Source organism: the organism of the source record quoted next, unplaced genomic scaffold, assembly GCF_019419815.1.
Source record: "Pyrus x bretschneideri cultivar Hongxiangsu unplaced genomic scaffold, Pyrus_bretschneideri_v1 Contig7, whole genome shotgun sequence".
Lineage (NCBI taxonomy): Eukaryota > Viridiplantae > Streptophyta > Magnoliopsida > Rosales > Rosaceae > Pyrus > Pyrus x bretschneideri.
The window spans coordinates 5,461,224-5,478,978 of record NW_025999809.1 but is presented as its reverse complement, the minus strand read 5'-3'; the positions used below and the strand labels follow the sequence as shown (position 1 = coordinate 5,478,978).

The window sequence follows — 17,755 nt, the reverse complement described above, 5'->3', positions numbered from 1 at the left end:
TAAACTCGCTTATGCAATATAAGCACCATGGCGAATCTAGCCATCGTGATTCTGTCACGGAGCGTTCAATTGTGCAGTCTGATAGAGAAAAGTGTCATGACCGAATGATGAAAGATTATTTCATCGAGCGTCCGAGATTTCTTGCTCATGATTTTCGGATGCGGTTTCTGATGAGGATAGAGCTTTTTGAAAGCATCTTAAATGTAGTTGTCAATCATGACCACTACTTTGCAAGGAAGATTGATGTCGTAGGCCGACAAAGTCTATCACTTCATCAGAAGCTTACATCTGTATTTCGGATGCTAACTAATGGGTGCTCTGCAGACTCAACTAACGAGTATTGCCAACTTACGGTGAGTACTGCTATTGAGAACTTGAAGCGCTTCTGTCAGGCAATTCAAGCCATATATAGAGCCACATACCTCTGCAAGCCAAATCGTAAAGACTTGGAGAGGCTTCTACTCAAGGCAGACAAAATAGGCTTCCCTGGCATGATAGGAAATCTCGATTGTATGCATTGGGAGTGGAAGAATTGTCCTACTGCTTCGGTTGGCCAATTCAAAGGCCGTCATAAACAAGTCAACCATTATGCTCGAGGCTATGGTGTCTTACTACACATGGATTTGGCTTGCTTTCTTCGGCGATCCCAGATCAAACAACAATATCAACGTTTTTTGGTCTTCTCCTCTATTCGATGATATTGTCAATGGATGGGCACTAGAATTTCGTTACAAGGTAAATGGTAATATGTATGAGCTAGGTCACTACCTAACTGATGGTATTTATCCTAGTTGGTCTACCTTTGTCAAAAGTTTTTCTCCTTACACTAGCCATGCCAACCACGGCTCTCTTCAAGCTTCCATTCCATAAAGTGCATGCTTTGTTGATAGTCTTCCATAGATCATAAACATCACCACCGTCCCCCCCTGCCGCCGCCGTTGCAGTTTTCTTAAAACTTTGCAATGATTTTATCCCACAAAACCTTTTTATTTTGATTTGTGTCAACTATACCATCTTCGCTAACAGAAACTCATGTCAAACATAAAGCAACATCTTCCTCACAAGTCCAATTACGACCTCTAATATGCTCTCTTGCCAGGTTGAACAATTTGGAAATAGAAAGAAATGGTAGAAAGATAAATTGGAAAAATTGTAGGAGAAAAATGAGTTTTTGTGTGGATGTTTGAACAAATACATAGGTATTTTATTTTTTTTAATTATTTTAGCCGTTGGATTTAAATTTGGGCTGTTAGATTTTTTTTTAACCGTTAGATTTGATTATATTCAATCTCAGCCGTTAGATTCAATGTATTTTAAAATAACATATTTTTAAAAAATAAAATTTGAATCCGGACCATTGGACCAACCAACGGTCCTTAAATTGTGGTCGTTCGATGAGGAAAAGAATCGTTGGGCTTGGGGAAGTGGCCGACAAGGGCCCTGACAATGGGCCCCCTGTTGAGAACTGAATTGATGCGGGCCGCGTGGGGCGCATCGGAGAGTGGGCGGGGCGAGAGTGGCCCAAATGTAGGTGAGTCCACTCGTTTTCGGGGGGGGGGGGGTAGTTGGCCCTACTTTAGCATTTGGCTTTTGCCCCAATGTTTTAGCTTGGGTTGGGTGGTGTTTTGGGGGGGGGGAGGGGGGAATAAATGGGGTAATTTGGCATTTAGCCCAGTGTTGGAGGAGGTCTTACCTCCCTTCCTCTCACACATTGTTTTTATCTTATTATCTCTATAAAAAAAATCAATATAAGATGTTAACGTGGTTTAATCGTGACCGTTCAAATATGAGGGGGGAATGGAAGAGAGATTAGGATGAAAGAGAATCATCTTCCTTTCTTATTTCTACCTCTTTTTTTTTCTTTCTTTTTATCCTTTGTGCATATTTGTTTGTTTAATTTGTTGATTTCTTTTTTCTTTTCACTTCTTCCATCCATCCAACGGTCATGAATAAGCGTAGGCTATCACCGAAATAAATTATTTAAGTGCTTAAATTTCTCATTTTACATCTCTTCATTATCGAAATATTCTTTAATGGTGGAATCTAAACAATTCATCATTGCCGAAAGAACCAAATAAAAACCTATAATTATATTCTTTTTACATCTTTCGCTGATGAGTCCCGCTAATCAAAGAGTTAAAAATTAAATAGGATTTCAAATTTACAAATCTTTCACTTAACCCTCTTTTGCTTCCTTTTCAAAATTCGAAACCTTGTAATATCTTTTTTTCTACACTCTTTTTTTTCTCTCTCTCTCTTTATCCTTTGCACGTATCATTTGTTTTGTTTGTTGATTTCTTTTTTCACTTCTTCCGTCAAACAGTAATGAATAAGCGTGGGCTATCACTAAAAATTATTTATTTAAGCGCCTTAATTTATGAGCTTATATAATGGGCATTTTGCATCTCTTAATTGTCGAAATATTCTTTAATGGCGGAATGTAAACTATTCATCTTTGCCAGGAGACCTAAATAAAAACCTATAATTATATTCTTTTTACATCTTTCCGTGATGGATCCCACAAATCAAAGAGTAGTTAAGTTTAAATAAGATTTCAACTTTACACCTCATTCGCTTGACCTTTTGCTTCTTTGTCAAACCCAAAACCCTTGTAATTTCTTATTTCTACACTATCTTTTATTTTCTTTTTGTTTTTATCCTTTACATATTGTTTGTTTAGTTTGTTGATTTCTTTTTTTACTTCTTCCATCCAACGGTCATGAACAAGAGTAGGCTCTCACTGAAATAAATTATTTAAGTGCCTAAATTTCTGAGCTTATATAATGGGCATTTTACATCTATTTGAATTGTTAAAAAAATCTTTAATGGCAGAATGTAAACGGTTCATCTTTGTTGGGAGATGTAAATAAAAATCTATAATTATATTCTTTTACATTTATCGGTGATGGATCCCACTAATCAAAGAGTTAAAATTTAATAGGATTTCAAATTTACAACTCTTTCACTTGACTAGGCAACTAACTTCATCTGACTAAGCCAAATAAGGTAGTTGGAATCGGTGAGTTTCAGAAAGTGAGCAATGGAATGGAGAGGAGATGGTCACAGCACAAAGCAAAAATTGAGAGAAAATTGAATGGGGGACGGCAAATAGTTGAAGAAAAGGGGGGGGCAAGGCTAGGGTTTTACTAGGAAAGGGTAACCTAAAACTAGTGATACTATGTAGGATTGCAATTCCTTAATATCAGTGATATCACAATAGTATAAATATATAATAGTTAGCTAGCTTGATGTACAAATAATTATAAGCCCACAGGGATTTACAAAACCTAGCCCATGAGAATTCTAATTAGATTTTCCTACACTGCATTATTATTGATGGCTTTTTTGTTGTGTTATGGGCATATGAGACCTCTTTTTGCTTAAAGAGGGTTTTCCTATGGAATTTTACCAAGGTAAAGTATTTCAAAAAGACCAGTTCCTCATAACTTTGATTTTGTCTCAATGATATATGTTGTTTATTCCTTAAACATGAAATGTACTTATTAGAGAGATGCTATAAATGTGGTATGAAAAATGCAATTTTCCTTCATTACCGTTCGACTTTTATGCCCAACTTTTGCTGACTGTCAAATTTAATCATGTGGCTGAGAATGCTCACCTGGTAACCTACTAAAATATATAATAGAAATCTCACTGAGTTCAATGCTTTGGTTCAAAGTTAGATGTTATGTGAACAAAAATGGTGGCGAAGGAAAAGGGACAGTGAAATCACAGAGTGAATTATGTTTCTAGACCCCAATCTAAAAGCCTCTTATAAGCCACTTAGTACTACGATTCAGTGGTATTACTCTTTACTTGTAAGGGAGAAGTCTTAGGTTCGATTCTCACCAAAGGCGAGTTTAAACCATGTTATTACTAGCCCATTGTGAGGCTAAGCTCATACCCTTCTCCTTTAGATCTTAGATCTTGATGCAATCGAACACTTAAATGATGACCAAAGAAGTGTGTTTAAAACAATAATGGGTGCAGTTCAACGATCGGATAATGTAACTTTTTTTGTGGATGGTCTTGGTGGAACTGGAAAAACTTATTTATATCGCGCATTGTTAGCAAGCTTGAGAAGGTTGGGGCACATAGTATTAGCAACAACATCATCTGGAATAGCAACTACTATATTGCCTGGTGGGAGGACAACATATTCTAAATTCAAGATACCATTTAGTCTCGATGCATCATCGATGTGTTTGATCAGTAAGCAATTTGATTTAGCAAAGCTAATACAAAAGGCAAAGGCAATTATCAGGGATGAAGCAACAATGACGCATCGTCATGCATTTGAAGCACTTAATCGAAGGTTCAGAGACTTAACAGACATTGACTTACCATTTGGGGAAGACTTTCAACAAGTTCTTCCTATTATCAAGAAATGAACCCAGTCCGAATTAATCCAAGCCAGTGTCATTAAAGCATCATTTTGGTCACATATAAGATTTTAAAACTCAAACAAAACATGAGATCCATAAATGATCGTGAATTTTCAGAATTTTTACTTCGTGTTGATGATGGGAATGAAGATGTTATTATTGATGATATGGTAAATCTACCTGAATGCATAGTGATACCATGAGAGAGTGAGCATTCCATTAATCTATTAATTGTCAAGATCTTCCCTGACTTAGAGGATCATATAAATGATGCAACCTACATGGTTGAAAGGGCAGTAGTAACTCCTACAAATGAAGACATTGATATGTTGAATGAAAAGATAATCAATATGTTTTCGGGTTTAGAAGACACAATGTATTCATTTGATTCAGTTGAGGATGACACAAGGAATTTGTTTCAGCCAAAGTTCTTGAATTCAATCTCACTTGGTGGTTTGCCTTCGCATAAGTTAACTCTGAAAAGAGGTGCTCCAATTATGCTTTTAAGAAATATTGATCCAAAATTGGGATTGTGTAATGGTACAAGATTATTGTGTCGTGGTTCTTACCGAAATCTTATTGATACTGAAATTCTAACTGGACAATTTGTCGAATCCAGAGTTTTCTTACCAAGAAACCCTTTCAAAAGTACTGATACTGCCGGGCTTCCATTTGAACTTACAAGAAAGCAGTTTCCAGTTAAACTAAGTTTCTCTATCACTATAAACAAATCTCAAGGTCAGACAATACCACATGTAGGCATTTACCTTCTAGATCATGTCTTCAGTCATGGACAATTATATGTGGCTTTATCGATGGGGGTCTCAAAGTCAACCAGAACCGTGTTAGTAAAAAATAGCTCCATAGTAGGCTAACAAGGAGTATTTACACGGAATGTAGTATACAAAGAAGTCTTGCTTAATTCCAGCTAATTATGGTGATTCCTAATAGGTAACAAATTTATTAATGATAACCTTTCAGTATGCATTTTTCACTTATCAATTAACTCTTTTTTTTTATTTTAATTTTCTCACTATCGTTTGTAGATTTGCAATGAAAATATGAAGCATCAATCATGAACAAATAGGTGGAAATTGCAACATTGATGTCAATATGTAAACTTTCTTTTCAAAAGAAACAATGACATATAAACTTTATGGGTATTGTGAATAATGTACATATTGTGATGTAGGTTTTATATTTTGACATTTAAGTTGTTATGTATTTTGTTACGAGTACTTTTCATCTACTCTTTTTTTATTTATATCTACTTACTATTGTTCATGGACTTTAGTTAGGAACTTGCATCCAAAATCTCATGTTGTTTGACAATTGCATGAATAACATTTAAATCATTATTTTATGCAAAGTGAAAACAAAAAACATGGCAACCTTTTATGATATGCATGGTAAAGTAAAAGTTCTTCTTTGCACAATACATTTAAAATATATCTTAACAATTACAATGAATAAAAAACTAACAGAATACACCTTTAGGGGCGCGTAACGCCCGTGATGCAAAAATGTCTCTCACACACATGGTAGTGCGTGCGCAGAGGCTAGTGTTATATTAAGAGGCCTATTATCGGTAAAAAATTCATTTGATTTTTTTATTAATTAGTATACGAAATAAATAATTTAAAACAAGGGTATTTTTGTAATCATATTAACTTTAATTCCGATTTAGGTAGTTAGTAAACAACTTATACGAAATCAAATATCATTTGTTCTCCAATTCCAGAACAGTTTAGTAAACTACTGTAATAGGAATTCAATTCTGACTCCTCATTCCAACTCCTACTCAATTAAATTCCCCTCATTTTAATTACGGATTATTAAACAAGCCCTTGGCAGATAAATATCATCGTCTAGCAATGAACTCCCACATACCAAACACAGAACCATTTAGAGTAGCTCCAGTGGGAGGAGTTGCTGGAGGGACGAGCTGAGGAACAGTGGGCTATTGCCTGAGGGAGGAAGTCCAACGGAAGCTGGCAATGGAGCTGGAGCAAGCCCGAGCAAGAGGGTCGTGGATTCATGCTGGCCTGAGTGCCTGATGGGCATCTGACGTGGGCTAACGTCAGGGAGATGTCAGCCGCGTTTTTTTTATTTTTTCTGTCAGGCGCGTGGACTTCAAATGCACATGGGCTCGCGTAATCCAACATAAAATCAGACATTGGGGCTGCGGCACACTCAAAAATCTTACTGTTGGGGAGCCACGTGGCTTCCCCACGATCATTGGATTACAATGGATATAAATTTTGGACCGTTGGATCTCCAACGGAAAAAAAAAATAAAAAAACTTCATTTAATACCAGCCGTTAGATTTGAGATCAACGGTCCACGTCTTTAGACTTTAAAAATTAAAAAAGAAAAAGAAAAAACAGTTAAAAAATCAGAAATGTTACCATTGTGCCACGTGGAACAATCTGGAGTGTTGGAATTCAAATTGGTTTAAATCCAACAGTATAGATTAATTGGGTGAATAAAAATTTAATAAATTATTAAAAATCCAAAAAATAAATTGATTTTACTTTTATATAAATACCTTCTCATTATCTTCTACCTTACACCACAATTTCATATCTTCTCAAAGTTTCAATCCAATTTCATATATTCAAGTTTGAATCCAATTTCATAGTTTTATATATTTACTTTTCTATAAATTCAACATATATTGTCAAGTTTGAATTCAATTTCATACTTTTATATATTTACTTTTCTATAAATCTAATTTCATATATTGTCAAGTTTCAATCCAATTTCATACTTTCTTAAATACCTATCTTTCTCACAAAGTTTCAATCCAATTTTTTTCCAAGAAAATGGCTAATGATGCAGGTACAAATTGGACGCTTATTGAAGATGTTACGTTGTGTACTAGCTGGGTTAAAGTTACTCATGATTCGATTTCGGGTAATGAGATGCAGTTGAGAGAAATGTGGGGTCTTATTCATACCAATTATGTTGAGAAAATTGCTGGGAAAAGAACCAAAGAATCTTTGTCCAGTCGTTGGAGACTACTAAGCAAATCGTTTAATACGTGGAGAGACGCATTGGCACAAGCTAGTGCTAATCTTCGAAGTGGGGAAAGTTTAGCGGATCAGGTAACGATATAATTTTTATTTGTTTGTACTATACTCAAATTTACATTACCTACTTTGATTATAATTATTTCTTTTCCCGCATTGTGTAGGAGCTTCAAGCACAAGTTTGGTATAATGCCAAAACCACAAGCAAAAACAAATCGTTCAACCAGTGGGAGTGTTGGAATATTGTCAAAGATTGTCCTAAATTCAAAGTTATGCCTATCGGTCCAAAAGTGGCCTTTAACAGCACCCATCTACACTCTATGCCCGATCATGCCTCATGATCATGATGAAGATGATGCAGAAGAAGTGCCTGAAACGCCCCCCGTTGAACAAGCATCGGGGTTCCAATTAAACCTCAACAAGGTAAGAAGGCTTCAAAGAGAAAAGGTAATGCTTCCAAGAATGATTATGCAAAGTATATGGAAGAACTTGCCTGCCAAGGTGAATTGAGTTTGGCCTGGGAAATGGCTAAATTTGAGGCTGAAAAGGTTAGAGAGGATGCAAAAGCTGTAGCTATTGAGAAAGAATTTCAAGCTAATGAGAAAGAAAGAGAACTACTTCTGCAAGAAATGGAACATGTTAGAGAAGAAAGAATGGCCCAACGAGATCGTGACATTGTGAATGAGCCTTTAGAAGGGAAGTCTCCAAACTCTAAATATTTTTGGAAGTCGGAGAAAGCGAACGTGGTGTGAAGGAGGCGTGCAAGAGAAGCGAGAGCAAGAGGAAATGGTCCTAGCACGACAAGAGAAAATCATCCTAGCACCACAAATTGGTTAGGTGATGATTATCCATTCACGAACCTATAATTTTCGAATCACTTTGTTTGTAACCGGAGCCCATAATTTTCCAATCAATTTGGGTTGTAATTTCTTACTTATTGAATAGAGTACTTTATGTTGTTTTCAATTTATTGAATTTAGTACTTTATTTAAACTAAGAGTATATTTATTTAATTTGGTAATTTATTTATACTAAGAGAATCTTTATTCAAAACACATTTAAACACACCAAATAAAATTACATCAACACACACCAAATCAAATTACATCAACATACCAAAAAAAAAAAAAAATCTCACTAAATGAACTAAAAAAAAAAACACCACATAAAATTAAATAAACACATAAAAAAAAAAAACAAACACTAATGAACTTAAGTATCTTCAGCTTGTTTCAATTTCCATTGGTGCTCTATCAAGTCAATTTGGCAGGCATTGTGCATATATGGCCTTTGAAGTGCAGTATATCGTTGAATGACCCTGTCATTGTAACGTCCATCCCTTTCTAATGGCTCGTATTGCACGGGTTCCTCGGTGGAGTCATGAGCACAATATATTTGTGTTCTAGAATTGTTCATCGTGTCTGGCCCATATTCATTAACGGCATCATAATCGTACTCATCTTCCATAATCATGTTGTGAAGAATGATGCACGTCATCATGATGGATCCAAGCGACTCTAAATCAAACGTTCTGGCAACACCCCTAACAATCACCTAGCAAGCTTGGAGGATACCAAAACAACGTTCCACATCCTTCCTGCACCCCTTTTGACAGCTTGCAAAGTGTTTTTCCTTTGCACTTCGCGGACGTGGCACTGTTTTGACAAATGTTTCCCACCTTGGGTAAATGTCGTTTGCTAGATAGTATGGCTCGTCGTACTTACGTCCGTTGACCCAGTACGTGACTTTTGGTGCCTTTCCTTGTAGGACATCGTTGAACACTGGGGATTGTGCAAGCACGTTGAGGTCATTTTGAGCTCCCGGAACCTCGAAAAAGGCATGCCAAATCCATGTATCAAAAGATGCCACCACTTCCAAAATGATACTTTTTGATCATTTTCTGTCCCCATAAGTGTCTTGCCATGCACTTGGATAGTTTTTCCAAGTCCAGTGCATACAGTCAATGCTTCCAATCATCCCTGGAAAACTTCGCATCTCCCCTTTCTTCAGAAGCCTTTGCAAGTCCATCTCAGTAGGTTTCCAGAGGTACTCTACGATGTAGATAGATTCGATTGCCGAGCAAAACCTCGTCAGAGACTCAAGAATGGTTGATTTTCCCATCTTCGCTATCTCGTCCACTTGGTCTGCAGATGCTCCATATGCAAGCATTCGTAATGCAGCAGTAATTTTTTGCTCAGGCAATAGACCCATAGCACCAAAAGCATCCGACTTTTGCACAAAGTAAGAATCATGGTTGCAAACAGTGCCCATGATTTTGTTGAACAAATGACGTTCCATTCTAAAACAACGTCTAAAGTATGTATCAAGGAATGCACTGTTACGGACAAAATAATCGTCCAAGAGATCCTGACCTCGTCATTGCCTGCTTCTATCAATGTTTACAGCACGGCTAGGCCTGCAAATCTGAGCCATAGCTTGGATGACTCGACGTGAATGTGAGGCTCTTGCCATTCTTAATTCGTCGTCTTTCCGTCTACGCTCCTCATCCTCTTCCCTTTCATTTTGGGCCGCCTAGCGTTTAAACATTCATTCTGATTGGTTAAACAATTATTTCTCTTGCTGATCGATTTCCCACATCATCCTTGAGGAAGAAGAAGACATTGTAAAGAAGGAAGCAAAAACTATGAATAATGATTGAGGTTTAGGTGAATAAGGAAGCAGAAACTATGAATAATGATAGAGATCTTGAGAAAATTGGTGTGAGATTTATGAGGATAGATGGTGGATTATATGGAGGATTCAGAAATGATTATGTTGTAGATAATGCCACGTGGCATGCTGTCATTTGTTAAAAATCTAGTGGAAATCTATCCTTAAATATTGTAAACAGATTGTGACACGTGGCATGACATGATTGGTTCAAAATCTTATTGGAAATCCATCACCAATAATTGTCTTTTCGGATAATGACACATGGCGCAATGAGAACGATTAAAAATCTTATCAAAAATCCATCACCAATAATTGTCTTTTTCGGATAATGACATGTGGCGCAACGAGAACGATTAAATAATCTTATCCGAAATTACGAATAAAATTATTTTGAATTATTTTATAAATAAAAAAATACTAATATTTTATTGCTATTGTCTTTTTGGATAATGACATGTGGTGCAACGAAAACGATTAAAAATCTTATTCGAAATTACAAATAAAATTATTTTACATTATTTTATAAATAAAAAAATATTAATATTTTATTACCAATTGTCAGGGCTATTGAGTGCAAAGGTGAAGATGCAAAAGACGATTATTGTTCATTAAAGACAGTTACTATTTATTGGATGGATATCATAGTGGATTGCCTTAGAGACAATGAACCATGCTGGAACTGCTCTTAAAACATGGTTGGTCCAATCAACTCCCACATGCCAAGCATTGAGGCCCATTATAGAAAATAAGTCCACTAACTCAATCCTAGGCTTCTTCTAACCCACTCAACTCGACGTGAATTTCAAATCGAATTAACCCGACCCGTTATTACGGATCCATAACAAATCCCCTTTGCGCCGTGAGGGTTTTACGATTGAGCAGAACAAGAAGCTGAACAAAAAGCTTTTGGGCATCAACCCTCGAGAGACCAGACTGAACCAACATCATTCGTAATGGGTATGCACCCTTTTCGAAATTTTTTCACGCATTTTTCTCAGCATCCAAACAGGAAATAAAGCTCTCTTTATGTTTCAAGTGTTGTTCTTCAAAGGGTTTATCTTCATCTGACTTAGTGGCGGCAACCCTTTTGGTTCTTTAGGATCCTACAAGTGTGCAATGGAGTTATTGAGGAAAAATCAAGTAGATTTGATAAGGGTTTTGCCCAGGATGAGATTGGGGGGGCAGAGGGCTTTCCACAAGGAGGAGGTCAAGGCAGATCAGGTTTTTTTATTTTAATATGATTCGATTGATTTGCATTTCTGTTTTACTCAGAAGAGTTGAAATTTATGTACTGAGTTACTGTTTGATTGTTGTGGTACAGTTGCTGGCAGTAGTAAGATCAGGTTTTGCGAGTCAATCTGCTGCTCCCGGAAGCCATTTGACTAGGGTGAGGTAATTGTATGATATTGGTTTTAGTATTCTGTTTCTTTCGCACATTGCTCGCTGATGTTCGTTTTCTTGTAATTCTGCAGGGAATAGCCGGAGCTAATGGTTAGTGACTGCTTTTCCAACTCATACAGTTGATAAGTAATTCTTGTGCTCAGGATAAGTATTTCAATTGTCTTCTGTTGGTTAGTGTCAGCAAAAGAATCTCTGGTTGGCTTCTTTTTCATTTTCCGTCATAGATAGTTTTCCTTCAACTATGGGATGTGAGAGAGTTACTTACAGTGATAACCTTTTTTTGGTCGATCAAGTCTTCTGTTAAATGACTTCAATTAGAGTATTAGTATGATGTTCCTCTAATCATTAATTCTTTCCTTAGTTTCTAGCTTCGAATATACAGCTTATATAGGAAAAGTTCATTAGTTAAACTTTCTAGGGTCTAGATGTATATGTATGCTGTATAGTTTATGGATAAATACCAGGAAGCGTTTGGTGCCAAAAGTTTCGTATTTAAGTCTGAGGTGTTAAACTTTCTCGGGTCTAGATGTACATGTATGTACTGTATCGTATAGTTTATGGATAAATACCAGGAAGCTTTTGGTGCCAAAAGTTTGCCTTCGTATTTAAGTCTGAGGTATAATGACACACTCTACTCATGGGGAGTAGGGAAAGATCCTATTGTTTTGAATTATCAAGTAGTTTATTATTTGCAGTTGAGTTTTATACAATCATGTTTTCAGGAATTCCTGTTCTATATGGAAGGTATCCCACCAGAGAGTTTATGCATGCTTCTTGGCCACAGTCACAACACACAAGAAACTATGGAGCAAGTACCACCATTCCTCTCTTTAGCAAATCCTTTTCATCAAAAGCTACACGGAAACAGCAACAAAGTTCATCTGAGGTTTTAGTTTGAACTGATTTTTAAAAAATTTACATGTGTGTTCTGTCTGCTTGTTTGTGGTTGGGTGATTTAACCTAGTCAAACATCATTCATGTTGACTGGTTTGATCCGTCATCTATTTGCTTGATCCGAAACTAGCACTTGCTTCGATGAAGAGAAATTATTAGGTTGAAGAGGTCAAGGGCTTTTCTAGGCATCTCATTCTGTGTTATATGGAAACATTAGGGTATCAACTAACTTCCTCAAGACTCTGTGCTTGAGCTTGCTAAACTTGCTTTTCTCTTGATACTTTTTGCAACCTCAACTTTTGGTTTCTTAATTCGTCAACTATTTGTTTTGCCAGAATAAGAAAGATGTATCTACTGTAGAGGATCCTTTCGATGCTCCTACATACAACATCCCAGAAAAGCCCGTGACGTTTGTAGAGGGAGCTTCCTACAGTCTTGTCATTCTTGCAGGGCTTGGAATTGCTGTTGCTGCAGGATATGCTGTTTTCAAGGAGCTTATTTTTGAACCAAAAGAGTAAGGAGACAAAAAAAAAAAAAAAAAAAAAACCTTATTTTAATTTTCTAGATAAAATATTTGATTCTGTCATAAATTGAAAATTTGAGTTATTCAGTATTACTCTGTAATGACAACACGGTCATTGGCAGGTACAAGATCTTTAACAAGGCTCTTAAAAGGATTCAAGATGATGCACAGGTTAGTATGTCATTATTGTTTGTCTAAAAGAAGTGTAAAAATTTCTCTTAATCCTGGAACCGTGATTTCATGAAAGGGGTTGGGAGTCTTGAGACTATGCTTATCTGTACAGTGGCAGTGAACCTTGAAAATATTGTAAATTCGTTGGGTGACAGGTTTTTTTTTTTTATGTCCAACACTGGAAACTTCAAGAGCTACATAACTAAGGCTATCAATGTATAAATTAAATGTGTCAACACCTCATCCCGTACGCCATACATGTGCTAGCTACATTAGGACTACAATTGCTTGGGGAGAGAAATGCGTCTTTTTCCTGCAGTTCAGGGGATTTATGAGCCAATCATGAATTAATTACTGATCAATTTTGCACATAATCCTCTTCGTGTGTATGTTTGTGAATATTGTGACTTAGACTGACCCTGATTTTTTTCTTAATCAGGTTAGGATGAGGGTCGGATATCCTATTACTGGATACGGTCAAGAAAGTAGAAACCGTGCTGCTCGCCAACGCATTCCCAACAGAGTATGGCACGATGAAGAAGGCGTAGAGCATGTAGAGGTGATTTCCTATTGTCAACTTCACCATGTTATTTGCAATACAAGTTGATTCCCAGACCCTCATTTGAATTTGTGCTTCTACCAATTGAGCGCAGGTTAACTTTCATGTTCGCGGACCCCATGGAGCCGGGAAAGTATTTGCGGAGATGTTCAAAGACGGAACAGACAAGCAATGGAAGTTCACGTATTTGATTGTTCAGATACAATCACCTTCTCCGTCACAATTGATTCTAGAGTCTTATCTGCCTTCTTACAACACAGCCAACTAGTCGCGACGCATGCTCACTTCTGTACCAAAATGGCATCGGGGTAGGATCGACATAGAGATAGTCCTGTTAATATTTCTTCTTCTTTTTCCCTTAATATCCTGAAAATGTTGAGCATAAACTTGTCCCTTATCTTCCTGGAAAGCTTTATTTTTTAGTCCATGTTTTAATCAACTCACATGAGAATTTCTTGTACCTCATTATTTAGCAGGGAAAATTTGAAATGGTTTGTTCCTTCCTACTCACGTTTGATTACAAACTTTTCTTCATCTCCAAGTTTTAGATTTTGATATGAAAGTAGTTAATTATTTAATTATTATTAATCAGCTTTTAGTTCAACTTTCGTGCTGTCATGTTAGTTAATCTTACAAGGATCTGGATATAAAAATGTGCTTTGAATTGTATAAAACCTATTTCTTTATATAAAGCTAAGAGTTTTATGTTTTTGTTCGTATTGTTTTCCCACCAACTTGCTATTATAGTATTATATAATGCTAATTATATTTCGCACCCTCCATTTTTACGGTGATTTCTAAAATGGGTTACGTGGTTTTAATTTTTTCACTTTGCCCCTAGATTTTGAAACTAACAATTTATACATTTCGTCTAGTGAGTTATTTGAGTCTTCGTTAAATTTATGACATAGTGAGCATGAAACCGTAATTGGTTTGACATTTAAACCACATTTGTACTATATAGCCTAAAAAGTTCATCGATTAATGAATAATTAGACGTTCAAATATACAAAAAGTGTTAACTAATACAACTTTAAAATCACAGGTGATTTGAGAAAATTGACTAATTTTAAAATTCCCTCTAACTTTTGAGGGTGTAAAATATAGTTAACCTTATTTTATATATATATTGTTTTTCACAAGATTATATTATTAGTTTATGGTGAAGTGTAAAATATAGTTAACTTCATTTTATGTATATATTGTTTTTCACAATATGATATTATTAGTTTATAGAGAAGTAAAATGTTGCAAAGTTTTGCTTGTAAAGATAACCTCAGTCGTTAAATTATCTCAATTTAGTGACGTTACGTTATTATCCTTCCAATATTTTGTTTTTCCTTTTACATTTTGGACCTCTTACTCATTTGTACAAATAAAAGCTAGTTATAATTAAAGACGATTAATAATTAGATAGGGTGGAATTATCCACACATTGATTTTTACTTTTTACGTATGTTTCTCAATTTATGGTCATCGTATCGAATTAATTAAAGACGACTAATAACTAAAAATTAACAAGAATGTGTTGGATATAAAAATAGGTGAGTGAATAACACTATCCAATTAGGTTTTGAACTTGTCATCTATTAGCCTATACTATTTTTCTGAGCTATTTTACTTATGTTAAAACGACAAACTTCAGTAGATGTGTGAATTAGATCAATTTGTAAGAGTAGTGTGCTTGTTCTTTTGCATCCAAGTTGAATTTATCTTTTCGTCAATTACAATAGTCGGTTAGTAATAGCCCGATAATACACAAAAAAATATATTTAAATTAGTTGAAGTTGTCGTTTTTCACCTGAGATTTCGAGTTCGGTGCTTCCTACCTACCAGTCGCTTGTTAGAAAGAAAAAAATATATATTTAAAGAAAAAAGGCGGTTAGCCCCCAACCCACAAAAAAGGAAATAAAGCGAACTTCTTTAAAGTATGATTATGATTGCAATCTTCTAATTTGATCCCGTCTGTCAAGGCGGTCATTACCGTCCACTTTTTCCAACAGTATTTCAGTCCAACGGCTGTGGTTGCACCGCATGTGGGTCCTCTTATCTGCACCGTTGGTTTGATGACCCCATTTGATGTTGACATTTTTCGTTTTGCACGTCCTGAAAACGTGCTCACGAGTGAGTTAAGAATGAAAATTTTAGCCCACGCTCACATTTTCACGCCCTCCATTTGATTGTCTTCATTTTCTAATTTAGTTTTTATTGTCCTTCTTAAATATATACGGTATTATTTATATTAAGTATGAAAATAGGCTAGCCAATAGTCATAATATTCAGTTTGAATTTGCTTTGAAGATAAATAAACTCAAGACTTCTTACTTATAGGTGAATATGATATTACTATAGTATAGTACTAAGTAGCTGATTTTATTGTCCTTAGAATATGTGGCTCTTCTTTCATATATTATTCTAGAGGTGTCAAACCAAATAGAGCGGTGGCACAAGTATGGTATGGTCACGATCGATTTAAAAAAATACGACACAACACAATTCGTAAGAACTGGGTGGATCGAACCTAAAATTTAGGCCTAATAAGCTTAGCCAAGCTCATGACTCACATGAGCCAAGCACAAGCTGCAATCCAGGTCCATTATGACTTTCCTAATAAGTTGATGTTAACTGACTTTAAATGGATCGTATCAAAATGTGCCATGCCATTTGACACTCCTATAATCTATATCATTCAATTGGATGACAAAGTAATGCAAATGTTAATTTTACAAAATAATCCAATAATAAGGTCAAATTTTCTCAATTTCTTTGCATTGTGGGTAATGAAAATTCAAACCTTAAACCCCTTTTAAAACTAGAAAGAAAAATGCGATTTAACAAGGAGCCATTTGGTTTTTCACATATTCAATGAAAATACGCATCTTAAATTTATTGAGAATAGTTGATACATTAAAAGGCAAGTCCAAGTTGTACTTGTTGTGTAATTTTTGCGTCAAAATTTGTCATCACAAATTAAGCTACTATGAAATATACACATTAACAAGTCTCAGTTGAACTTACCTTTGAGAGGGTCTATGTAGCATTCCTCATAATATATTATTTATTCACCTAAAGCTTAGCTTCATAGCTTTTCCTTCAAATCTAACATTGTTTTAGGAGTCCTATCCATCTAAATTGATTATAAGAAAACTTACAGCGAAAGTATTGAGGAAAAAGACGGTTAATGCTAATATTTATTTAGGTCACTTTTATTCGAATATAAATCTAAAAACTTAGAAATGTTTCGTGTTGCTCTTATGCTTAGTTTGTTATCGTTTCATGTAACTTTTTGTTAAAGAAAAGAAAAATATATTCGTTTAATTAACCAAAAAATGAAACAAAGATTTGATGCAATCAACCAAAATACGAAAACCAGCAACAAGGAGGAGGTTGACAATCAAGACTAAGGCGCGTGGTGGGTGGCATCCTTAATTCGATGAGATGGCAATTAACAGTAACTTCTGACTTTAACCATTTTACTTGGTTCACCATCTTAGTATCTTACCTTAATCTGGATGTCTCTGCATCCGTTGTGTTGTGGACGCCGAATATTTGTCCCCTCCCATAACTACCCACGAAACTGAGTTATTATTACGAAGCTAGCCTCCATTCCCATGCACGTTCAAGAACTTGTGCACCCTCTCAGAGTCTAGATCATAAGTTCATACGATTACGATCTAGATATGTACTTACTTGAACTTGATGATGTTATAAATTTTATCGAAGTGGGATTTTTATTACTTATTGTTGATTCACAAATCGTCTATATCTCACCTGATTTCATTGGAAATGTTTTAGTTAATTAGCTATATCATAAAAGAATGAATCAATGAGTGAACTTGAGAATTATATTTGTATATTTTATGTAGCTCACATAGAAAAACCTATATGAATATCACAAAAAAATTATACGGATGACTTGATATCAAATATTACAAATCATTGTATTTTTTGTTGAAACGCTTGAAAGTACTGTATTTATCCTAAAATTATCACGAAAAAGCATAGATTTCGAAATTTATATATTAAACAAACCTACAAAAGTGTATTATGGCAAAGTAAAATATAGTCTCTTTTTTTAAGTTCTTTAAGTTGAGAAGATACCCAAAACAATTAGTAT

General features: G+C 35.4%; 2 protein-coding genes across 3 annotated transcripts; both read left to right on the top strand.

Annotated features, from left to right (window-relative positions):
* Window positions 1-4,666: 4,666 nt before the first annotated feature.
* On the top strand, window positions 4,667-5,591 carry LOC125472549 (ATP-dependent DNA helicase PIF1-like). Its single transcript, XM_048574189.1, has 2 exons — window positions 4,667-5,123; window positions 5,578-5,591. Exons 1-2 carry the CDS (start codon window positions 4,667-4,669, stop codon window positions 5,589-5,591), a joined length of 471 nt encoding a protein of 156 aa, XP_048430146.1.
* Window positions 5,592-10,887: 5,296 nt separating this feature from the next.
* LOC125472320 (probable mitochondrial import inner membrane translocase subunit TIM21) lies at window positions 10,888-14,144 on the top strand. 2 transcript variants are annotated; one of them, XM_048573590.1, is made up of 9 exons: window positions 10,888-11,047; window positions 11,190-11,296; window positions 11,412-11,477; window positions 11,563-11,581; window positions 12,214-12,377; window positions 12,721-12,899; window positions 13,031-13,079; window positions 13,519-13,638; window positions 13,733-14,144. In XM_048573590.1, the coding sequence occupies exons 1-9, from the start codon at window positions 11,044-11,046 to the stop codon at window positions 13,904-13,906; spliced, it is 882 nt and encodes a 293-aa protein (XP_048429547.1). In that variant the 5' UTR covers window positions 10,888-11,043; the 3' UTR covers window positions 13,907-14,144. The 2 variants fall into 2 exon arrangements, with proteins under 2 accessions (XP_048429547.1, XP_048429546.1); XM_048573589.1 differs by having other exon boundaries at window positions 11,190-11,311.
* Window positions 14,145-17,755: the final 3,611 nt, after the last annotated feature.